The sequence below is a fragment of the Myxocyprinus asiaticus genome, chromosome 7 (assembly GCF_019703515.2).
Source record: "Myxocyprinus asiaticus isolate MX2 ecotype Aquarium Trade chromosome 7, UBuf_Myxa_2, whole genome shotgun sequence".
NCBI classification, from domain to species: Eukaryota; Metazoa; Chordata; class Actinopteri; order Cypriniformes; family Catostomidae; genus Myxocyprinus; species Myxocyprinus asiaticus.
The window spans coordinates 1,232,834-1,258,026 of record NC_059350.1 but is presented as its reverse complement, the minus strand read 5'-3'; the positions used below and the strand labels follow the sequence as shown (position 1 = coordinate 1,258,026).

Below are 25,193 nucleotides of genomic sequence, written 5' to 3'. Positions count from 1 at the left end.
GACTTACTCATCCGAAATTGTATCCTCGGCTGGATCAAGTCGCTCTTTAAAATGCAAACGTTCCTCGTCGGATTCCCGCTCTTCTTCTGATGAAAATGTGAACTCTTCGTCACTATCCAGGACCATCTGTAGAGCTTCCTCACCTGTGTAGCATGCCATCTTCCAAAAGTGAATGAACTTGATGCTTTTTAAGGCATTGTTGCGGGCATTTGCCATTTGCATTGATCGCCTCAGCACATTACCGTATGAATAGCGCGCTCTGCTGGTGGGTGTGATCTCATTAGAGATAATTAGCTGAGCCAGGAGAAACTGTACATCGCTTTGTTTCATACAGATTACATTGCAGGAGAATATTTGTTTTAAATTTGAATTGTTTTATTTAAAAGTAGACATTTGAAGCTTTCTTTAGACATATGTTTCATGTTTGTGTGATAAATATTCGCGGAGTTTCAGTTCATTTTTGTGACATGTTTAAGAAAGATGCTCGCGGAGACAGAGACGGCTGAAAGCGCACCCTGTTTATTTTTTTTATATTACAAAATCACAAGGTTTTGTTGTAATTGTGAGTGAACACAAATAAAAGTAGACCCTTTATAGTCTCTAATGATGTCTTACACTTATCTGTATACCCAAAAATGAGTATTTTAAGTTGTTTCCGCTGTTATGAGGAAAAAATCCAGCAGGACGCACCGCCGCATCCGTCGACCCCAGAGGGTTAACCTTAAAAACCTCATCTGTTTGGGAGACCATTTAACTCGCTTTTAGTGGCACTTGGTGGACACGATATGTGTAAAGAACCCCAAAAGATAATTTTGCAGAAATGTTGCCACAGTCATGCAATTTTCATGTGATCAGCCTGCCCGATTTACTTTCTTAAAACCACTATTGTGGTTTTCATGTGCAAGATATACCAGTGCACGTTATTCTAAAGAAGAAGAAAAAAAAGATTATCTTCGTAATGTTTGATTTAAATTTAATAACTCGCTTTGCCTCTGAAAGGACATTCCTTTTTGGCAGACATCACCAAGCTTTTTATTTTTCAACCCTTTCCTCCAACCACATGGCTCCATTCTGATATGTAACACTTTTCACGATACGATTAATTTCTGATGGATAAAATGAAGTACCACCCTACAATTTATCTAATAGAATATCCCGTTTCACTCTAAAATACATCCGGTTATGGAAGTAAAATGGGATGCAATTGCAGTTTCATGTAGACTTTAGCAGATTTAAGAGGAATTACAAACTATATGTCTAGTAGACTTTGTGTTGATGAAAGAATTCTTACCTTCCTCTCTTTTTCTGTCTCTCAGGAACAGCTCATGCTCCTACACCACCTGAAGGTGGGCAATTTAATTCTTTAAATTAGAATTTTGACAACTTTAATCATGTTTCAGGGTCTCATTTTGTATTCTTTTTTGCATAGATGTTCCTGTAAAAGACACAGCTAAACATCACGATTACACAAAGATCTCCAGCACACTGAAGAACATCTTACAACGGGACTATGAACGGATATTGGATGGTAATTCACTGACCGGTCATCGGAAATTTCTGAATGACATTTATACAGATCTCTACGTGGTGGAGAATGAGACTGGGGGAGTGGTGAACGAGCACGAGGTGAGACATATCGAATCAAATCTCAACCGACCTGCTGTTGAGGATACGCCAATCACATGCAACGACATTTTTAAAGTCCAGTGTGATACGGGTCGAAGGAACAGAAAAGTGCTGACAATGGGGATCGCAGGTGTGGGCAAAACTGTCTCGGTCAGTAAATTCATCCTTGACTGGGCTGAAGGAATGGAAAATCAGGATATAGTCTTTATTTTTCCACTCCCATTCCGTGAGCTGAATTTGATTAAAAAAGACTGCAGTCTTATGGAACTGCTTCACAAAAACTTCTTTAGTTCAACTAAACTGCAGTCTCTTCCGGAAGATGAAGGTACGGTCATGTTTATTTTTGATGGGCTGGATGAATGTCGCTTCCCTTTGAGCTTTGATGAGAGTGAGAGGTTTGCAGATATTCATGAAAAAACAACAGTAAGTAAGATAGTTACAAACCTGATCAGCAGAAGTCTGCTTCCCTCTGCCCTTATCTGGATCACTTCTAGACCGGCAGCAGCTAGTCAAATACCCCGAGACTACATCGATCAGGTGACAGAGGTACGAGGATTCAATAATGAACAAAAAGAGCAATACTTCAAGAATAACAGCAAACCTGTGTCAGAAAAAATAATCTCTCACATCAGGAAATCCAGGAGCCTCTACATCATGTGCCACATTCCTGTATTCTGCTGGATCTCTGTCACTGTGCTTCAGCCTCTGCTGGCTCAAGAGAACCATGACAAAACACCCACAACTCTCACAGGGATGTACACAAACTTTCTACGTCGTCAGATGCTCCAGATGAAGAAGAAATACTTGGAAGGGTCTCCAAAAAATTTTGATTTTCAGCACATCATTTTGAGGCTTGGCTCATTGGCCTTCAGTCAGCTTGAAAAGTGTAATCTGATTTTCTACAAAGAAGATCTTGAGGAATGTGGACTGGATGTCAGTGAAGGGTCAGTATACTCTGGGTTATGCACTCAGATCTTTAAGGAGGAAAAGGGCTCGTCAGAGCGAATGGTCTACAGCTTTGTGCACCTCAGTGTCCAGGAATTCCTTGCTGCTCTCTATTTGTTTTGTCTACACAAATTTTATAAGAGGAATCCATTCTCTCAAACTCTGAAAGAAAAATGCAAATGGTTTTTCAAAAACTCATCATTTCACCTTCATAAGGCTGCAGTTAAAAATGCCTTACAGAGCAAAAACGGACACCTGGACCTGTTCCTCAGGTTCCTACTGGGTCTCTCACTGGAGTCCAATCAGGATGAGCTGAAGGAACTTCTGCCAACACTAAAGATTGAAGAAGAAAGCACAAGAGACACTGCGGAATATATCAAAAAGAAAATACGTGTGGCAGAATCAGCAGAGAGGACCATGAATCTGTTCTACTGTTTGAGTGAACTGAAAGATGACTCTCTGATGGAGGAAATCCAGAAGTATCTGAACTCAGGAAGTCTTTCATCACAGACTCTCTCGTCTGTTCAGTGGTCAGCTCTGGTGTTTGTGCTGCTGATGTCAGAAGAGACTCAAGAGACTTTTGAGCTGCAGAAGTACAGAAGATCAGATGAAGCACTACTGAGACTACTGCCAGTGATAAAAAACACAAGAAGATCTCTGTAAGGAGAACAATTTTATTTACAGGCAAACTGAGTGTTTTTTTTAAAGAGAGCCATCTCTAAATGCATAGCTAGAAGTTAAGAAAACTGGAACAAACACAATTAACGATTAATAGGGCTGTCAATTGATGAACATATTTAATTGAATAAATTGCATATATAAATATTTGCAAAGAAAGCCCCCAAATAACAAAAATTTAATATATAATGATATAATTAAAATATTTAAAATGCATTACATTATTGTGGCAGATGAGTAAGATTGATAAGACAATACAAAAAGTGGCTTTAGAAAGCAATATATTGTTTAATTCCATATTATTGAACATGTCTCTTACTGGCCTACAGTCCACAGCAATCCATTTTGCAATTGAATTCATCAATCCGTCTGAGATTTATTATAAGGGCTTTGTCATTGTACACATGTCAGATGGATGCTTTTGGAGCATCTCACTTTTATTGTGAATAAAGGGTTATTAGGTCGTTATTAGGTCACTGTGTCAAGTTAAACATAGTTTGAAACTTAGAAAAACACATTTTGAGATCCCTGCATTTAGAAATCCTTATGTTGTGCTGTCACTAGTATCAAGCAAAACTGAAGTCCCATTTACATGGTCAGCGACTCGCAGCCACAAAGTAACAGGAGACCATTCATTTTCAATGAGAGCTGGTGACCTTCAGCAACACACAACAGCGACCGTTGGTGACAAAATGTGATGCACTGTGAATGACACAATCAAGTCAGTCTCCCTGTTTTGCAACAAAGTTTCAATGCATTGTGTCTATACTTAAATCAACAACTTTAAATCAATAGTTTTATATTTTTCTACCATTTTTCATTTGATTGCGTCATCCGCAATGCTTCATGGGATTGTATTTCATTCCCTCATTAAAGACGTTAAGTACACAGTCTTGTGCCTTTGTCTGATTTTCTGTTCCAGGCTAAACAACTGTAATCTCACTAAGGACAGCTGTTCAAGGCTAGCTTCTGTTCTCAGCTCAAACTCCCTCCTGAGAGAGCTGGACCTGAGTAACAATGACCTGCAGGACTCAGGAGTGAAGCTGCTCACTCATGGACTGAAGAGCTCTAAACTTGTGACTTTGAGGTGTGTAACTTCACTTACTTTGTCAAGTGAAAAGGAGATAACCGCTTCAATCTAAATGAGGAATAATATGTGTTTAAATCAAAGGTCTATGTGGGCTCTACACATTATAATTGGCTGTAATGAGTGAAATATATTTTACTAAATTATACTGATAAAAAAATCACTTATATATAAAAGAATTTCACACAAAGCTAAACGATCACACTTGTTTTGATGCTCTTGATTGTCCTAAATAAAAGAGGATATAAACACATTATTGTGGATTCTTCACAGGCTTTCTGGCTGTATGGTAACAGAGGAAGGGTGTTCTTACCTGGCTTCAGCTCTAAGTTCAAACCCTTCACACCTGAAAGAGCTGGATCTGAGCTACAATCATCCAGGAGACTCAGGAGAGAGACATTTGAGAAACTTAAACCTTGAGACCATTAAGTATGTTAAATCTCTATACATGTGTATGTTTAACAATCCACTATTAAGCCAGTGTTGTTAATAATTAATTTATGTGTATATTTCTCTCTGTGTCAGTTTGGACCACGGCGGCGATATCAGGATAAAACCAGGACTACGGAAATGTAAACCAAACACACACACTAAAGAAATACCTGCTCATTAGGACTGGGCAATATATTTTAATCTCATCTCTGATTTAAACCTTAGTAGCAAACACTGATAGAGATAGATAGTTCTTTCGATGCGTCTGTTTTAATGAATTGGTTTAACGATTCACTTGCATCATCACTCACACATACATTTTTTTTAAATTGTTTTCGTTAAGAAATTTGCAGGTAATTATGTTTATTGTTATATCGGTTCACATACTATGATGCTAAATGCTTCATTCACTATCAATAAATTGTGAGATATCATACATATCGCCATTATATCAGCCACCCTACTCTCTAGGTATCAGCAGTGAACAATAAAAAAGCTGTATCGGTCAAACACTAGTTACAATCATACAAAAGAAAATGATTAAATATTCTTGTTCTTTCTGTTCATTTCGTGAAAAACTTGGATTTAACATTTTGAATCTACTTGGCAGCAACTGCTTTTTGGTCAAAATTATGTTTCCTCTGATTTGTAAAAAAATAAAACCTAATCCATTTCAAAACCATTTTAAATATTAAATATTGTGATGTACAGGTGCATCTCAATAAATTAGAATGTCATGGAAAAGTTCATTTATTTCAGTAATTCAACTCAAATTGTGAAACTCGTGTATTAAATAAATTCAATGCACACAGACTGAAGTAGTTTAAGTCTTTGGTTCTTTTAATTGTGATGATTTTGGCTCACATTTAACAAAAACCCACCAATTCACTATCTCAAAAAATTAGAATACATCATAAGACCAATAAAAAAAACATTTTTAGTGAATTGTTGGCCTTCTGGAAAGTATGCTCATTTACTGTATATGTACTCAATACTTGGTAGGGGCTCCTATTGCTTTAATTACTGCCTCAGTTTGGCGTGGCATGGAGGTGATCAGTTTGTGGCACTGCTGAGGTGGTATGGAAGCCCAGGTTTCTTTGACAGTGGCCTTCAGCTCATCTGCATTTTTTGGTCTCATTTCTCATTTTCCTCTTGACAATACTCCATAGATTCTCTATGGGGTCAGGTCTGGTGAGTTTGCTGGCCAGTCAAGCACACCAACACCATGGTCATTTAACCAACTTTTGGTGTTTTTGGCAGTGTGGGCAGGTGCCAAATCCTGCTGGAAAATGAAATCAGCATCTTTAAAAAGCTGGTCAGCAGAAGGAAGCATGAAGTGCTCCAAAATTTCTTGGTAAACAGGTGCAGTGACTTTGGTTTTCAAAAAACACAATGGACCAACACCAGCAGATGACATTGCACCCCAAATCATCACAGATTGTGGAAACTTAACACTGGACTTCAAGCAACTTGGGCTATGAGCTTCTCCACCCTCCCTCCAGACTCTAGGACCTTGGTTTCCAAATGAAATACAAAACTTGCTCTCATCTGAAAAGAGGACTTTGGAACACTGGGCAACAGTCCAGTTCTTCTTCTCCTTAGCCCAGGTAAGACGCTTCTGACGTTGTCTGTGGTTCAGGAGTGGCTTAACAAGAGGAATACGACAACTGTAGCCAAATTCCTTGACATGTCTGTGTGTGGTGGCTCTTGATGCCTTGACCCCAGCCTCAGTCCATTCCTTGTGAAGTTCACCCAAATTCTTGAATCGATTTTGCTGGACAATCATAAGGCTGCAGTTCTCTCGGTTGGTTGTGCATCTTTTTCTTCAACACTGTTTCCTCCCACTCAACTTTCTGTTAACATGCTTGGATACAGCACTCTGTGAACAGCCAGCTTCTTTGGCAATGAATGTTTGTGGCTTACCCTCCTTGTGAAGGGTGTCAATGTTTGTCTTCTGGACAACTGTCAGATCAGCAGTCTTCCCCATGATTGTGTAGCCTATTGAACCAAACTGAGAGACCATTTTGAAGGCTCAGGAAACCTTTGCAGGTGTTTTGAGTTGATTAGCTGATTGGCATGTCAAAATATTCTAATTTTTTGAGATAGTGAATTGGTGGGTTTTTGTTAAATGTGAGCCAAAATCATCACAATTAAAAGAACCAAAGACTTAAACTACTTCAGTCTGTGTGCACTGAATTTATTTAATACACGAGTTTCACAATTTGAGTTGAATTACTGAAATAAATGAACTTTTCCACGACATTCTAATTTATTGAGATGCACCTGTATATCGACTAGCGAGACCTACAGTCCTACTGCCCATGCACATTAAGTTTCAGATCTCCAGAGCGCTTGTACAATAAGAAGTCTCTGTGTATTTACTGTATAATATTTTTTCTTTCTCTGTCACCAGATGCCTGTAATCTCACATTAGATCCAGACACAGCACACACAGATCTTCAAGTGTCTGAGGATAACAGGAAGGTAACATGGTTAAAGGAGAAGCATCAGAGTCCTGATCACCCAGAGAGGTTTGACCAGTGGTCCCAGGTTCTGTGTAGAGAAAGTCTGACTGGACGCAGTTACTGGGAGGCTGAATGGAGCGAGATCGGAGCTCATGTAGGAGTTTCATACAAAGGCATCAGCAGGAAGGGCAGAACAGATGAGTGCTGGTTCGGACAAAATGCTAAATCCTGGAGTCTTGACTGCACTAAAGACAAGTACATCGCCCGGCACAATAAGAACAAAGTTGTTATACCAGCCACAGGGCCCTGTTCTTATGTAATAGGAGTGTATCTGGACTGGTCGGCTGGCACTCTGTCCTTCTACAGCGTCTCTGACACACACACACTCACACATTTACACACATTCAACAGCACATTCAGTGAACCCCTCTATGCTGGATTTTTAGTCATAGATTCAACAGTGTCTTTGCGCAGTATTGAGTGGCCATCAGTTTCCCAAAAACTGATGACACACTGACATACAGAGACCTGATTATACAACATTATTCCATCCCCGTTTATTTTCTTGTTTCTTTCTTTCTATACACTGTACATGTCTCTTTCATTTAATGAAGCCAGTATTTTTGTTTTTTACGGGTTAACTTTAATTACCTTTTGTTTGTCTCATTGTTTATATGTTAAAATAAAGGACATTGCAAATGACATTTAAATATTCAGGTACATTTATTTGTTAAGGACAAGATAATCTAATCTCGTGTAGTGATTGATTGTAAATTTCCTGCACATTTTACTCGTTTCCACGAAAATAATTGCTTCTGTCATTGAATGATATGATGTGGTGATCATGATCAGAACATTATACATGTTAACATGATTTTAGTGTGATAAAATTGCTAAATAACCACATCTGTGTAAAATTATATCAATACATAATAATATAATACATTACAAATTTGTTGTCATGACAACAAAATCCTGTAATCCCGACACTGACATCAGCAGCACAAACACCAGAGCTGACCACTGAACAGACGAGAGAGTCTGTGATGAAAGACTTCCTGAGTTCAGATACTTCTGGATTTCCTCCATCAGAGAGTCATCTTTCAGTTCACTCAAACAGTAGAACAGATTCATGGTCCTCTCTGCTGATTCTGCCACACGTATTTTCTTTTTGATATATTCCGCAGTGTCTCTTGCCACAAATGCTGTTAATTAAGCTTAAATTGTACTGAACACTGAATATTCCTTTGAACCAAAATGCAATATGGCCCAAAACAAACTACACTCATAATAATATATGTGGTGGAGACCATTTCTATTGTTTTATTTTTTCAGTAAGGTGCTTACCTTCAAATTAGTGCTACTTTGCCTCTCTCAAATCTATGGTAAAAGTCAACATAGCATTGGCACAGCAACGCAACAGCCAATCGGAAATCGAGAGGTCTATTCAGGAGAAGGCGGGAATGGAAACAGCCAATAGCGTGATGCAGTTCGTTGGAGAATAAGTGATGACAAAGCCAAGGGTTTTACAGATCTGACTTTCCTGAGAGAAAGGTATATATTTTGTTAATGAGGAGTGTTTCCATGTGTTTCGTTACTTCAGGTTTAGTTACAGTGCATTCAGAAAGTATTCAAACCCCTTCATTTCTTCACATTTTGTTATGTTGCAGCCTTATGCTAAAATGCTTTAAATTATTATTTTTTTCACATCAATCTACACTCCATACTTCATTTGGGGACTTTCTGCCATTCTTCTCTGCAGATCCTCTCAAGCTCTGTCAGGTTGGATGGGGACCGTCGGTGGACAGCCATTTTCAGGTCTCTCCAGAGATGTTTGATTGGGTTCAAGTCCGGGCTCTGGCTGGGCCACTCAAGGACATTCACAGAGTAGTCTCTAAGTCACTCTTGTGTTGTCTTGGCTGTATGCTTAGGGTCATTGTCCTGTTGGAAGTATATCTCTGTTTTGCTGCGTTCAGCTTTCCTTCAACCCTGACCAGAACCCCAGTCCCTGCCAATGAAAAACACCCCCACAGCATGATGCTACCACCACCATGCTTCATCGTTGGGATGGTATCATGCTGGTGATGAGCGGTGCCTAGTTTCCTCCAGACATGATGCTTGGAATTGAGGCTAAACAGTTCAATCTTCATTTCATCAGACCAGAGAATCTTTTTTCTCACAGTCTGAAAGTCCTTTAGGTGCTTTTTAATGTGTCTTGTACTGAGGAGAGGCTTCCATCTGACCACTCTGTCATAAAGCCCAGATCGGTGGAGTGTTGTGGTGATGGTTGTCCTTCTGCAAGTTTCTCCCATCTCCACACATGATCTCTGGAGCTCAACCAGAGTGACCATCGGGTTCTTGGTCACCTCTCTTACCAAGGCCCTTCTCCCCTGATTGCTCAGTTTGGCCGGGTGGCCAGCTCTAGGAAGAGTCCTGTTTGTTCCAGACTTCTTCCATTTAAGAATTGTGGAGGCCACTGTGCTCTTTGGAACCTTCAATGCAGCCGAAAGTTTTTGTAGCCTTCCCCAGATCTGCGCCATGACACAACCCTGTCTCTGAGCTCTGCAGGCAGTTCCTTTGACCTCATGGCTTGGTTTTTGTTCTGATATGCATTTTCAGCTGTGAGACCTTATATAGAAAGGTGTGTGCCTTTCCAAATCATGTCCAATCAATTGAATATGCCACAGGTGGACTCCAATCAAAGTGTAGAAACATTTCAAAGATGATCCAGAAAAATGGGATGCACCTGAGCTAAATTTCAAGTGTCATAGCAAAGGTTCTGAATACTTATATCTAGTGTTATCAAAAGTACCGGTACTTCGGTACCAAGTCGGTACTAAAATAAAAAAGATGTAACGATACCAGTGTTTCTGCAGTAATAATTATTAAAGGGGGCCTGGGTAGCTCAGCGAGTATTAACGCTGACTACCACCCCTGGAGTCGCGAGTTCGAATCCAGGGTGTGCTGAGTGACTCCAGCCAGGTCTCCTAAGCAACCAAATTGGCCTGGTTGCTAGGGAGGGTAGAGTCACATGAGGTAACCTTCTCGTGGTCACGATTAGTGGTTCTCACTCTCAGTGGGGTACGTGGTAAATTGTGCGTGGATCGTGGAGAATAGCATGAGCCTTCACATGCGGTGTCTCCGTGGTGTCATGCACAACGAGCCACGAAATAAGATACGCGGATTGATGGTCTCAGAAGCGGAGGCAACTGAGACTTGTCCTCCGCCACCCAGATTGAGGTGAGTAACCGTGCCACCACGAGGACCTACTAAGTAGTGGGAATTGGGCATTCCAAAATTGGGTGATAAGGGGAGAAGAAAAATAAAATAATAATAATTATTATTTTTATTAAAAATAACTAAACTTATGTGTTAGAACACTATCATATTATCAGTTTTTGCTGTGGTATCGAAATTGGTATCAAGAACCGTGAAATTTCAGTGGTATTGGTACAGACTACTGACATTTTGGTACCGTGACAACACTACTTACATTTATTAATTTGGCAGACACTTTTATCCAAAGCGACTTACAAAAGAGGAATAATACATCATAAGCGATTCATCAGACAGTGCTGCATTACAAAGTTTCACCAGCATCATAACAGTAGTATCCAAGACATTAGAGTGCAACAAGAATATATATAATTATTATTATTATTTATGTATTTTTCATGAGTGAATGGTTTTATGAGTGAATGACTACTTATGTTAATGTGATATTTCAGTTTTTTCTTTTTAATAAATTTGCAAAAACATCAAAAATCTGGTTTTTGCTTTGACATTATGGGGTATGGAGTGTAGATTGATGTGGGAAAAAATTATAATTTAAAGCATTTTAGCATAAGACTGCAACATAAAAAAGTGGGAAAAAATGAAGTCGTCTGAATACTCTCTGAATGCACTGTAAATGTGAGAAATATAATCATGTTAAAAACAGCTGTAAACTGCACAACTGCTTGAGACTCACATGAGTCTGATGATGATCAGCGCCACTAGAGGGAGATTTGAGTCAGGCTGTAGCTGGGAAGGGGACGATAAACATTCTTATATCTGTCAGTAAATATATGTTTTCATTAAAGTTTACACCCTGTACATTAAACGTTATCTTTATAGCCTACATCAAGACGAAGTCAGAAGTCACCTCACTTTGCTCGCATCTGTGTCTCTCGACGCCAAACACTCAGCCAGGCGAAGGTTTTGCTGCTGTCACATTTCACGGTAAGTTCAATGAAACAGGCTTTCAGTAACGTATTGTTTCTGTCTTAAACTGGACAATGGCATGCGCCTTCTTAAGACCTCAATTCAGACTACACATTGGAAGTAAAGTTTAACTATAGCTTCATATGTGTTTAATTTCAAAATCAGTGGCTGGACATTTAGCTGTGAATCGTGATTTTAAATATGGATTAAAATTTTCTGTGTCTGCATATTTTTTTCTTACAGGTGGATACTAAACATTAATATTGGTTATCATTGCAGTGACTAATTAAAATGTAAAAATAATAATAATGGTACAATCACTTGAGAGATGTTTACATATAAGCAACATAACATTTACAGTAGATGAGTAGTTGAGGTATAGAGCCATGCAAAAGGAAAAAGTGTCTTTTACCAGTATGTTCATTGCAAGTAACCAGTTTTTATGGTACATAGTCCCCAAAAAATGGTCTTTGTAATCTTTAACCAAAGTATAATATCTTGCTTTTCCTGTGGAACAACTTTCTACTGACGTCAATGACAGCATGGGCGAAACGAGGGCGAAACATGTTTCAACCACCTGTAATGCCCAAATTTCATGATCCAATTCATTCCTGATGGATAAAATCAATTCCCACCCTGCATTTGTTTTCATTAAATATCATGTTTCAGTCAGAAATATCAAATTTTAGAAGTAACATGGGTTGCAAACTGGGTTTGTTGACTTATTATCTCTTATGATTTTTATCTCTTTATGTAAATCAGAGTGTGTATTTCCAAATGCAGCTGTGTATCCATATGTACTCATTTATGTATTTATGTTTTCAAAAACAGGCCTAGTGTAATTATGGAGAGAGAGGGCAGGGACACTGCCTCCAACATCAGTCTTTATGAGGGGAAAGAAAAGGGGGCTTCTGCTCAGTACCAGATCAAGAAAGCAGTATCTCCAGAACTCAGCTGTGTGTCAGTGAAGAGTAACCATTCCATGTGTGAACCCCTTAAATTTTCTGATCGAATGGTGACCTTCAACCCCAAGTGAGTCTAGTTATGGAACCTGGGTTAGACTCTAGCACTCTCAGAGACCCCACTGTAAAAAATCCAACTTTCCCAAAACAAATAAGTAGCTCGAAGAAAGATTGATCGGTAGGAGTCAATTTATTATTTTGTGTAAACTGAACAAAATTACTTGAATCTAAGAAATAGTATATAAGTAGTTGCTTCATATGAAGCTATGGAGTTCTACATAAAAGCATGTGTTACAGTATTTCCTCAAATTTTGTGATGTGAATGTGTTTTTCCAACCTGGATTTGAGTTCGCCTTTTGTCCCAATTTTTCCCATCCTGTTTCCTGTCTCCACTCTTAATATTTCCTTTACTACTTACAATCACAAGTAAAAATTAATTTAAGGTCGATTTGGTCACAGTAAAGGTCGGGCAATTGAGAGAAAGGTTTGATCCAGGTAAGAGGTGGGGTCTGTCGATCGCATGCAACCCCTTCCTCGTTTGGATGAGAGGGGGAATCGCTTTCTCCCTCGGCTCGGCATCGGTCGTGTTTAGATTGTATTGCTAGACTAACACATACAAAAGTTAACCATGGCTTCACTGTAATATTTTTTTTTTTGTTGACGGAAAATATAGCTTTGATGCACTTAACCATGGTGCGTCTACAATAATATAGTGTTACTAAATTTTGTAATTTTGTGGTAACTATGATTTTACTACAAAATACCTTGGTGATACTATGGTTACTGTAGTAAAACTAGGGTTAATTTTGTATGGGAAGGTTAGGTTTAGGGGTAGGTATTGGTTTAGAGTGTTTGTGCGATGCTCTATGCCCTCTTAAATAGGGGAGTTATTTACTCTCATTATAAATAGCATCTATCACTATATGCACAAACAAACAAAAAACCTAGTAGTGTTGATTTTTGCCATATGTCCAATTGGTCCAAAAAGCAACTATTGGCACAGATTAATTGGTAAAACCAATATATCATTCAACCTCTAAAGATTAGACAACTAAAAATAACCGCTTACACAAATCTGAAGCATGCAAATGTGGATTTTTGCTGTAATATTTTCAAAAATTCTAAATGTATTTGAGTAATGAAGTTCAAATTTTCATTATTTTCATATAACTTATCAACCAGGGGCTCAGCAGTACATGCTGATGACTTACTGACTGCATTACTACATAATCTGCCCACAAACATGCCACACCACGGTCTTTATGAGCCATACTTCTAGTATTAAGAATGTATTTTTAACATCCGAAGTCATTTTGTGACTAGGGCTGAAATGATTATTCAACGTTATAATTTCCGTTGTTGAATAGTCGTTGATCTCATTTAATGCAACATGAGATCATTTGAAATGCTAATGATGATGCGCAAGAGCAGCACTTTAGTTTGTGCCTGATTGAGGAGAGGAAGAAAATACATCTTACAGTCCAGACACACTCCAAACTTTCGAAACGTAGGTGAAGGTGAAGTAGATCACAAAGTATGAAGGAATAATAATAAAAAAATAAAAAAATAAGTAAATACAGAAGCAGTGTCATCCTGACGTGAAATAAAGCGGAGTACCTGCTGTTCCGCTTGAGAAAAACCTGCCTGTCAGAGCATCTAAAAAGGAAACACCCCGGCGTTATATCTTTAATGCATCCTTTATTAAAGTTAAAATAATAAGGAAGCGGGTTGTGTAAAAACACACAAACTCAGACACTGGCATTTCTCTGTGTGGTCAGAGCCACTTATAGCAAGAGAGTGCCAAACCTTTCCCGGCTGATACACTGTCTCGCACGGAGATGCTTGTCCCTCACTCATGCTTGCTGCAGCTAGATTATAGCATGATGGCTCGTGACGTAGTGAATCTTAATATAAATGTGTCACAGATCTTATTGTAAAGAAAATCGGTGATACGCAGCAATATTACAATATTTGTTTTTTTGTAAGTTAAAGATGGATCAAAGTTAACAATTATACAATGCAAAAAAAAAAGAAAGAAAGAAAAGGTTTTTGATGTGTTTTTTGGTATGTTTTCCAATATAGATATCCAAAACTCCTTACGTAAATTTACTTTAGAAGCTATACTGCAGAAGAAAAAAAATGTTTTTGGAGAATGTTGAATATAATATTTAATATATTTAAATATTAAAAAATACAAGATACATTTACCTGAGAAGCAACATATACAATTTTTAGACTTGCTTTCAGAGAATATACTGTATATTGAATATAAGAATATTTCCTCTTTACTGCACTAGCAGAAGTATGAACAAGTGAAAAAATACACTGATAAACAAAATACACATATTCAAGATACAGTCTCTGAAAGCAAGTCTAAATACCTTATATGTTGCTTCTCAGGTAAATGTATCTTGCTTTAAGGATTTTTAGATCATTTAGATTTTTCAAATGATCTAAAACACTTGATAACAAAAAAATATATATATTTTAATAGTGAATTGTTTAGTGAATTAAACTTAATAAAAATCCAAGATCCAATTTTTTTTTCCTTGTAATTCAGTGAATGTAATTTAGAGGTATTTTTAAAAGATGATTTTGTACTCTTTATTGTTTGAAAGCATGTTTAATACAACCTTTCAAGTCGAGGCACAAGCTGAATAGTCGGTTAAAAGCTCATGATTAATCGTTGCAATAATCGCCCGAATAGTTGAATATTCATTCTAATAATCGTTAGATTAGTCGATTATCAAAATAATCGTTAGTTGCAGCCCTGTTTGTGAACATTTGTGTAAGCGTTGCCAGACTGAGTTCTGAAAACCTTTCTTGGTGCAGACATTATACCATTTATACCAACCCTCTGACCCATTAACAGTTCCTGGTTCGAGACCAGCAGGTTTTAAGGACATGTGTTGAGCTGATTTTGGCACCCGGCCATGAGGGGCATTCAAAAAAAGCAGTGGCAAACAGGGCCACCAATTTCTTCTTCTTGTCTCTGCAGTGTGAAGAGGGATGATTTGATCAATTTTCAGGCCAGATATGGAGTTTGTGATCAGGTTCAGAGAGATCTAGTCTCTGTCACTTGTGTACACAGTTTCTGCAGACAGTGTATAAGCTGCTACTGGGACCAGAGCAGTCCAGCAGAACATGGAGAATGCAGTTCTGCTCACTTCTACACAAAATCAGCCCTGCTGGAGGAAACTGGAGACCAGCATCAGGATTCTCACCAACCAGTAGATAATGTCCTGCAGAGAGTTAAAGACCAACACAAAACCAGTATGAAGAACCAGTCTGAGAGCTTATTTGAGGGAATCAAACTACAAGAGAATCAAACCCTCCTGAACAGGATTTACACACAGATTTACATCATAGAGGGAGAGAGTGAAGTGGTGAATGAAGAACATGAGGTTTTACACATGGAGAAATCAGCCAGAACTCAACACTTACAAGACACTCCAATCTACTGCAATGACATCTTTAAACCCTTACCTGAACCAGGATGTGAGGAGAAGAGAAAAGACAAAATAAAGACTGTTCTTACTAAAGGCATCGCTGGAATTGGAAAAACAGTCTCTGTGCAGAAGTTTATTCTGGACTGGGCTGAGGAAAAAGCCAATCAGGATGTAGATTTCATGTTTGTGCTTCCATTTCGAGAGCTGAACTTGATTAAAGATGAGCAGTACAGTCTTCACAAACTTCTGCTGGACTTTTATCCTGAACTTCAGGATCTGGACTCAAAGATGTATGATGAGTGTAAAGTTGTGTTCATCTTTGATGGTCTGGATGAAAGCAGAATTCCATTGATGTTTTCAGACAGTGAGAAAGTTTCTGATGTGACTAAGACTTCATCAGTGGGTGTGTTGATGTCAAACCTCATCAAAGGAGATCTGCTTCCCTCTGCTCTCATCTGGATTACCTCCAGACCAGCAGCAGCCAATCAGATTCCCTCCAGATACATCAAGCGTGTGACAGAAATTCAGGGATTCACTGACCCTCAGAAGGAGGAATATTTCAGGAAGAGAATCAGTGATGAGCATCAAGCCAGCAGAATCATCTCACACATTAGAAAAGCAAGAAGCCTCCACATCATGTGCCACATACCAGTCTTCTGTTGGATCTCATCCACTGTGCTTCAAAACATCCTGAAACAAGATGACAGTGCAGAAATCCCTCAAACTCTGACTGAAATGTACATCCACTTCCTACTCATTCAGATCAATATGAGGAATCAGAAGTATGAAGAGAGAGATCCAGATAAACTCCTGCAGTCCAACAGAGAAGTGATTGTGAAACTTGCTGAACTGGCTTTCAAACAGCTGATGAAGGGCAATGTCATGTTCTATGAGGAGGACCTGAGAGAGCGGCATAGATGTCACTGATGCCTCAGTGCATTTTGGGATCTGCACTGAGATCTTTAAAGAGGAATCTATGATTCATCAGAGGAAAGTTATCTGCTTCATACATCTCAGCTTTCAGGAGTTTCTGGCTGCGTTTTTTGTGTTTCATAGTTGTATCACCAAGAATATTAAAGCACTTAAAGGTTTCCTTGATGAGACTTATGTTGATGATGATGACTTGTTTGAACTGTTAATAACGGCAGTAGATAAAGCTGTAGAGAGTGAAAATGGATGCCTGGATGTTTTCCTTCGATTCCTGCTGGGAATCTCACTGGAGTCCAATCAGAGACTCTTACAGGATCTGCTGACACACACAGAGAACAGCTCAGAGAACATCAAGAAAATCTCACAGTACATTAAAGACAAAATCAAGAGTGACAAACATCTCTCGAACGAAAGATCCATCAATCTGTTCCTCTGTCTGCTGGAGATGTACGATCAGACTCTGTACAGAGAGATTCAGAAGTTTGTGAAATCAGACAAACACTCAGATAATAAACTCTCTCCTGCTCAATGTTCAGCAATCGCCTACATGCTTCAGATGTCAGAGGAGGTGCTGGATGAGCTGGACCTGAAGAAATACAACACATCAGAGGAGGGTAGAAGAAGACTAATACCAGCTGTGAGGAATTGCAGAAATGCTCTGTAAGTGATTAATTTAGGGCTGTAGGCTAACATTTTTGTTGAGGAGAGATTGTGCCCCTATGTAAAACAATTTAGGTTGCTTTCACACTAGCACTTTTGGTGTGCACCCATGTTCGAATAATGTCAAAGTTTGGTTCGTTTGGATGATGTAAATGCTTACCAAATCGCGGAAGTGAACCGCTTATAATGACGTATAATTCGTGTCTCTGCAGGCTCCCGATCGCAGTTATTGTGGTACAAAGCATTTTTCATACCTGTTTGTCTCCAAAAAAAATCCCCTTCAGAGAGCAGCTCACATGGCAGACAAACGCTAACATTTCCAAATCATGACACATTCAATGAGACAAACGTAAGTGTCGTTCTGTGCATGTAAAGTTATGGTGGTAAATCCAAACAGATGAATTCTTCAATAACACAGCAAAGCTGATGTCTTTCTGAGTTGTTACCTAGTTACAGTGGTAAACAGCTTCGCTTGTACTTGCGTTGATGATGTAATCTGACCATGGTTTGGACCCAATTTATATGATGTGAACAGAGACCAGCGGGGGGAGGGGGAAGGAAACAAACCCGGAGTCGGTCCAAGCAATCAAACCAAGTGTGAAAGCACCCTTAGGGACACTGAAAAATTTGGGGTACCTTCGAATATCAGTTTGTCATGAAGCATTGCCAGGTCGCAGCCTGGTAATGTCTATTCTGTAAATAGTAAGAAAAGCAGTGTTACATTCATTTGAAATGTATCCTTATTGTACTGTATATTTCATCTGAAATTATAGGCTCACTGGCTGTTGTCTCACTGGTCAGCACTGTGAAATTGTGGCTTCATCTCTACAATCATCAGAGTCCCTCCTGAGAGAGCTGGACCTTAGTAACAATGACCTGCAGGATTCAGGAGTGAAGCTGCTCTCTGATGCACTGAAGAGTACAAACTGTAAACTAGAGATACTGAGGTGAATGATTTTCCATAAATTGTATACATAATTAACAAAATACTGATGCAATAAACCACCAAATGTAGCAACTGCTCTTAAAGGAATTAAAGAGGCAGAGGCAAAACATTTTAAAGAGTTGGATGTTTTGGAAAGCATGAAGTTCTTTTAAAAGGAAGTTGTAAGCTAACTCTGAATAGACTTAAAATATTTGTATCTGCTTAGACTGGCTGGTCAGTGTTGTGAAAGTTTGGCTTCAGTTCTACAATCATCAGACTCTCTCCTGAGAGAGCTGGATCTGAGTAACAATAACCTGCAGGATTCAGGATTGAAGCTGCTCTCTGATGGACTGAAGAGTACAAACTGTAAACTAGAGATACTGAGGTTTGTGTCTTGTGTTTATGTATTTATTTATTGTTTATCAGGTTATTTCATTTAAAAGATTACTCCTTCTGAACTACTGAGATTAAATTATATTTTCCCACTTCAGGCCAAGTACACCAGTATGCATATCCCCTAAATATTCAGAATTGTTTTCTAAAATATTGATTTTTTCATATGGCTAAGTCTTAAATTATTACCTCGAATCCTGGATATATAGTTACAGCCTTGCAAAGTATCAATAGTTATTTGTCATTACTAAACCTAAGCCTACCAATAAAGTGCTATATTATTTCAGCAAATTTGGAATTAACATACTTAGATTTTTAATATACAACTGTGTAGATTCATTTTTGGTGTTTCTTATCATAAATCATGCATTATATTTGAAAAAAGGGAAAAAGACACATTCTAAATTTTCTCAGTAAATGCAAAAAGCATTTTAGAAAAAAACAACTACATTTAATTCCAGTTAAAGCAAATTTAGGTTACATTTTGTTTTTTCTACTATTAAAATGTATGGTTATTATTGATAATTATTTTATTTATTACGAATGGCACAGTTTCTTGAGAATGATCTTGATACACACTGTGAATTATGGATATTCATTTTTAAAAATGTTTTATAATTAACAGATTATAGTTAATTATAGTTATAGTTAACAGATATATTTGTGAGACTATTTAGCATCATGATGGTATAATGTATTTTGTTGTAACACCTCGGCCTGTAATTCCCTCATGTTTCTCACATTCCATCCAGATTGCCCATCTGTAATCTCACTGGTCAGTGTTGTGAAAGTTTGTCTTCATCTCTACAATCATCAAAATCTCTCCTGAGATATCTGGATCTGAGTAACAATGACCTGCAGGATTCAGGAGTGAAGCTGCTCTCTGATGCACTGAAGAGTACAAACTGTAAACTAGAGATACTGAGGTATTCAAAAACACAAATTCTTGGTGTTTCTTGGAATGTCTCAGCAGTTCCCAGTGTAGTACTGCAGTTTTGATCTGTCTTCACTTTTAATTCAGTGCTACTCGAAGAAGTCTGCCTAGTCAAAACTGAATAGGTTTAAAAAAATTTAACCAAGCACTAAGTATCTTTCTTGATGTTAACTCATCCGCACATAACATGAACTTTGACACCTGCATTAGCAACATTGAACAATAGGAAGTTGCTTTCTCTGGCAGTGACCTCTGTGTGAGTGGTACTTCGTACACAGCTACACTGAATATTTACAATGGACGAGAAAATCTATTTAGTTGTGAGTTTCTTTATAACTACACTCCACTCATGGACTGAAATTGCTGTGCCATTATTTAAATTTAAATGAATTAATAACATTTTCTGTTACTATGGTGTCATGACTTCAGATTTACCAACCAGCATGTAACAACAAAGCAAGCTGTGCTTTGTTGCATTACAATTCAGTCAGATGGGTTTTTTCTCTAAGTGGGTTGTTCTTGGCCAGAATAAGATGTGAAGTGGACCAGACTGTATGCTGATTGTCCAATGTTCAGCTACACAAGACTTTTGCTTTGTTTCTGTAGATTATCTGGTTGTATGATGACAGAGGTCAGCTGTAGTTATGTAACCTCAGCACTGAGTTCAAACCCTTCACACCTGATAGAGCTGGATCTAAACTACAATCATCCAGGAGAATCAGGAGTCAAACTACTCTCTGAGAGACTGAACGATACACACTGCACACTGGACAAACTCAAGTATGTTGGGTATATCAAGTAATCCTTTTGTATGTACAGTATGTGTGTGAGATATACAGAGCTAACAGAGTCACAGTTTCAGGTGGAAAAAATAATCATACACTCATTCAGCCCAAAAACACTGTAAATACATGTGCATAATACAGACAAACATACATTCCATAAATTCAGACTGACAGACTGTTAATATGGATGCATCTATATGGAATTTATGGGCCAATTTGTTAACTGATAATTCACAGCTCATTGTGACCGAAACCTATCATTTTAATTTTCATGTTTTAATTATTTGAACTAGAGCTGCCAGCTAATTGGTTAAAAACGACTCACTTGAACCCAAATAAGTATCGTTTAAAAGCTTGCAATCTGGAAATCACAATCTGACCAACTTTTAACTGCTGCTATTTAAGGTGAATGTAACTTTAACCAGAAGTGTGACTAAATTACAGATGTATGCTGATTTGAATAAAAATGTATTACATTACACTTTCTTAAATTATATTACAGCCATTTGTGTGAGTATTTATGGTAATCCTGAGGAATCAGTAAATTTAACAGAGAAACGAACTTCAAAACAGATAATCAATTAAACCTTAATGAGTTGTAAATTAACAGCATATAAGAAACATTGCATAAAAGGATACAATGCAAACACAAATCTCTGTGTACATGGTGTAATATTTACTGTGTGTAATATGTCAAGATCTATGCATTGTGTTATGATGTGTTTGATTTAATCTGGATCATCTGCTGTAAGTAACCAGTTAAAATGTAACATGGTGCACATATCAGCAGTAAATCCAGTATTGGTGCAATAATAATATTTAGATTTTCCCAGTTATCGGCTGATAATATATATTGTGGAGCTATTATTGTTGATAAGAGTATGTGTTAATAAATAATGTGTTTTTTTAAACAGTGTGCAGTATGGAGGGGACTTAATGATTACCGCAGGACTAAAAAAATGTAGGTCTACAAAAACAAACACAAAGACTTTTACTACATTTACAGGAAATGAGAAATGCAAAAACAAGTGATTTATTCTAAGGAGACAGTAACATGGGAATTGCTACAATGCTGTAACAAACATCGACTCAAATGCAGTTTATTCACAAATCAAAACGAGGCATTGATGGACCAAACTGGGTGTCAGATAAGGGAGGCATACAAAATGTGAAGTGCTGTGGGTCCCCAGAACATTAATAGAGAACCACTAAATTCATTGAGTGTGAATGTGTTCTCATCACTAATTTCTCTCATTATGTTCAGATTTTTGTCATCTCACACTGGATCCAAACACAGCAAACACTCATCTCATTCTGTCTGAGGAGAACAAAAAGGTGACATTTTTGAGAGACAAACAGCCATATCATGATCATCCTGAAAGATTTGAGCACTATGAACAGGTTCTGTGTAGAGAGAGTCTGACTGGACGCTGTCACTGGGAGGTTGAATGGAGCGGCTGGTGGGAGGCTGAAATATCAGTGTCATATAAAGGAATCAACAGAAAAGGATTGAGAGATGACTGTGAGTTTGGATCCACTGAAAAGTCCTGGAATCTGAACTGCATTGATAACAGATTCACTATCTGGCACAATAATAACAGCAGTAACATATCTGTCCCTTCACCTCGCTCTAATAGAGTTGGAGTGTATCTGGACTGGTCGGCCGGCACTCTGTCCTTTTACAGCGTCTCTGACACACACACACTCACACACTTACACACATTCAATAACACATTCACTGAACCCCTCTATGCTGGATTTGGGGTCAGATTTGGCTCTTCTGTATCTCTGTGTCAAGACTAGTGTCTTGTGAGAAACAGGAAATTTACTCGCTAGATGGTTTAGAATTGAGAGGCCACTCTTTCATGTCACAGGAGTTTACAGACAGTTTACAGGTATGCGTGCATGTTTAGTCATGCAAGACTCATAATATATGTATATATTTTATGTGTTACTCAGACAAAATTATATCATCATAGCCATGGTGAACAGTAAATAATATACAAATATACAGTACAATAAGTTTAGACCAGGGGTGTCAAACATGTGGTGTGCAGAGAAGTCCAATCCAACCTGTGGGATGATTTGAAAAACATTACACTGATGTATTAAACGATTAAGACAGTATATGTTCCCTTCTATTTAGATAAATCTCCTTTCGGATGTAAATGTGAACCGCCTCATATAAATTACATTTCACAATGGTCAAGTTTGTTGTACTTCTCAGTGACCCACCTGTGATATCAGGTGGGTCACTGACGATATGATGTCATACATGTATGAATGTCTCTCTCTCAACTGTTTTGTCCGTCTCAGGTGAAAGACATAAGAAGACGGGACAAGCGTAAGAGGGAAGGGTGCTCTGCACATCTCGTACAAACTTATCACAGTCAAAGTCATTCATCACGTCAGCTATGGCAGCCATTCCTGCTTTACACCTCACACCTGGTGAATGAGAGAAAATAAAACAGCTACAATACAGTAACACCATCATATACTTACAGAGACCTCAAGAGTTTCACAGGATAAGAGATTTATTTCTATTCATTTGGTAGATGTTGTTATTCAAAGCTAATTTGAGTTTCTTAATTCAAACATCTACAGTTCATTATGTAACATCTGCAGCTTTATATTTTGAACACCTGCAGCAAAAATGTTATTTATTTATTTATTTATTTATTTTTTCTCCCAATTTGGAATGGCCAATTCCCAATGTGCTTTTTTATGTTCTGTGGACCTCCTAGCATTACGGTAAAGGAAAATGTATTATGAAAATTATGTCACAATGGTTGTGCCAAAAACAGAGAGAGAGTGAGAAATGTTGCAACATTTGAAATATGTCTACAGACTTGTGGAGACATTTACCTGCTTTTTATTAACCCACACATACACGTACAATACACAGTATTTCAATCGCTAAAGAAATAGATTATAGTGTCCTAAACAAAGAAAAAACTTTACAAACACACAGTACAGACCGTTAAAGCCCTTGTTGTGTGTGATGGTGGGAGGATTGTCAGGAGATGAAGCCAGAAGCACATCCAGATTTCGAGCTGACAGAGAGTTTACAGTCTTGGCTAGAACTTCACCAGCAAAGAAGGGAGTGAGACCACTCAGAGTCGTTCACCTCCAACATCACTAAATACAGAGAAACAGAGAAAAATTTGTATTGAGGCAATCTGACATTTAAAGACCACATGAAATGCTTTGATGAATGCAAATTTCTGTCCTGATGTAATGTGCATTATACTGCAGAATCTTTCATTCAGTGATGTGTTCTTTCAGAAATAATGTTGAGTGTGAGATACATGGTGCGCTTACATTTTTGCATAACTTTACAAATACATTTTGTACTCATCCAGAATGGCCTGTTTACCGCAGGTTGCTGCGGCAATTATGCATTAGCAGCTTTAAACCACTAGGTGGTGCTATAACCATATAACCATTCAATAGGCAAGACCTAGACATCTGAAAACTTTTTCTTGCAAAATATACTGTTATATTTTCTTTCGAAGTCCAAATTTAACAAAACTTGGTAAACTTCGCTATAACTAAAAATAAAGTTAGAAATTTGCAACTGTTTCAAACAAGTCAGAATTTGGCATGCACTGCTCAAAAAATCTGAAAAGTGAGTCAGTGAAATATTGACATTAATATTCGTTAAGTTCAGAATAATAAGCGTACACTAGCCAATTTGTATCCAAGCAAGTCACCTTTGTTGTATCGCTGATGTAAAAACTTTGATATCTGGCTGAATAAAACTAAATATGCCTTGACAGTCCTTTACGTTAATAGAGCACAGGCTGGTTCCAGAAGAAAAAATCCCATTCATTTATCCCATAGATGAATTAACTTTCAATGACTTTCAACTTTTAAAGACAGACCTACCGTGAGCTACGAGGTTGTTCATCGATGGTGTAAACTTCCAATTAAGCCGTCTTTCCACGTTATTTCAACTACATTACCCATGATCCAGCAGAGAAAGATCCACCAATCAGAGAACCACGTCCAACGAAACCAGTGAAACAAGTCCAGCAGCAACCGTGCACTCCCATGACAAACTGTGAATGACATAATCGAGTCGGTCTCCCTTCACCCTTAAACTACTTATATATTTGTACATATCAGAATATTTTGCAATAAACGTAAAATATACTGTTTCCATACTTATAATCAACAACCTAACATAAATCATTTTATATATTCCCATTGTTTTTTATTCAAATGACATCATTCGCAATGCTTCATGGGATTGTAGTCCATGCCCTCATGAAAGACGGTAAGTACACAGTCTTGTATCTTTGTCTTATTGTCTGATTTTCAAATACTATTTAGCCTCAAAACAAAGTTTATAATGTTGTGATTCACCTTGACGCTGGTTGGTCTGGTTCATGGCACACAACTCTTTTATGAAGGATTTTATAAAAAAAGTCTATGTAAAAAATGAATGGGAAAAATACTTCCGGAACCCAGACGGCTGAAAAAGTGGACAGGCACTGTTGCACTCTATTTATTTGACAGTACTGATCTGAAAGGTTTGCTTCTTTAAAAAAAAAAAATATATATATATATATATATATATTATATAAATATATATATATATATATAAATATAAATAATAAAAAACGAAATACAATTTTAACATATTTAAAAACAACTTTAACTGCAAAATGTGCACGGCCCAAACTTCCGAACGCATTACGAATGTTTCTTTGAACA

The 25,193-nt window shown here is 37.8% G+C and overlaps 2 protein-coding genes across 8 annotated transcripts in view; one reads left to right on the top strand and one right to left on the bottom strand.

Moving 5' to 3' along the window:
- The window catches only part of LOC127444237 (uncharacterized), a 188,067-nt gene that overhangs the window by 3,435 nt on the left and 159,439 nt on the right, over window positions 1–25,193 (top strand). Inside the window, 14 exon segments of the mRNA XM_051703508.1 lie at window positions 1,317–1,346; window positions 1,430–3,230; window positions 4,172–4,336; window positions 4,610–4,765; window positions 4,862–4,908; window positions 7,182–7,746; window positions 9,165–9,303; window positions 11,312–11,454; window positions 12,268–12,468; window positions 15,397–16,755; window positions 16,757–17,437; window positions 18,211–18,384; window positions 18,589–18,747; window positions 19,508–19,681. Of these exon segments, the coding sequence (XP_051559468.1) occupies window positions 1,317–1,346; window positions 1,430–3,230; window positions 4,172–4,336; window positions 4,610–4,765; window positions 4,862–4,908; window positions 7,182–7,746; window positions 9,165–9,303; window positions 11,312–11,454; window positions 12,268–12,468; window positions 15,397–16,755; window positions 16,757–17,437; window positions 18,211–18,384; window positions 18,589–18,747; window positions 19,508–19,681 (5,794 nt within the window).
- LOC127444164 (zinc finger protein OZF-like) overlaps window positions 22,273–25,193 on the bottom strand; it is a 28,503-nt gene continuing 25,582 nt past the window's right edge. For 3 of the 7 annotated variants that reach the window (XR_007897776.1, XR_007897777.1, XM_051703399.1), the window contains one exon: window positions 22,273–23,612. Coding sequence is in view for 1 of the 7 variants with exons in the window: in XM_051703399.1 (XP_051559359.1) it covers window positions 23,560–23,612 (53 nt within the window). In the remaining 6 variants the exon portion in view is untranslated. Of the gene's footprint in view, window positions 24,536–25,193 lie in introns of all 7 variants that reach the window. The other 4 variants (XR_007897774.1, XR_007897773.1, XR_007897775.1 and 1 more) reach the window with 3 other exon arrangements.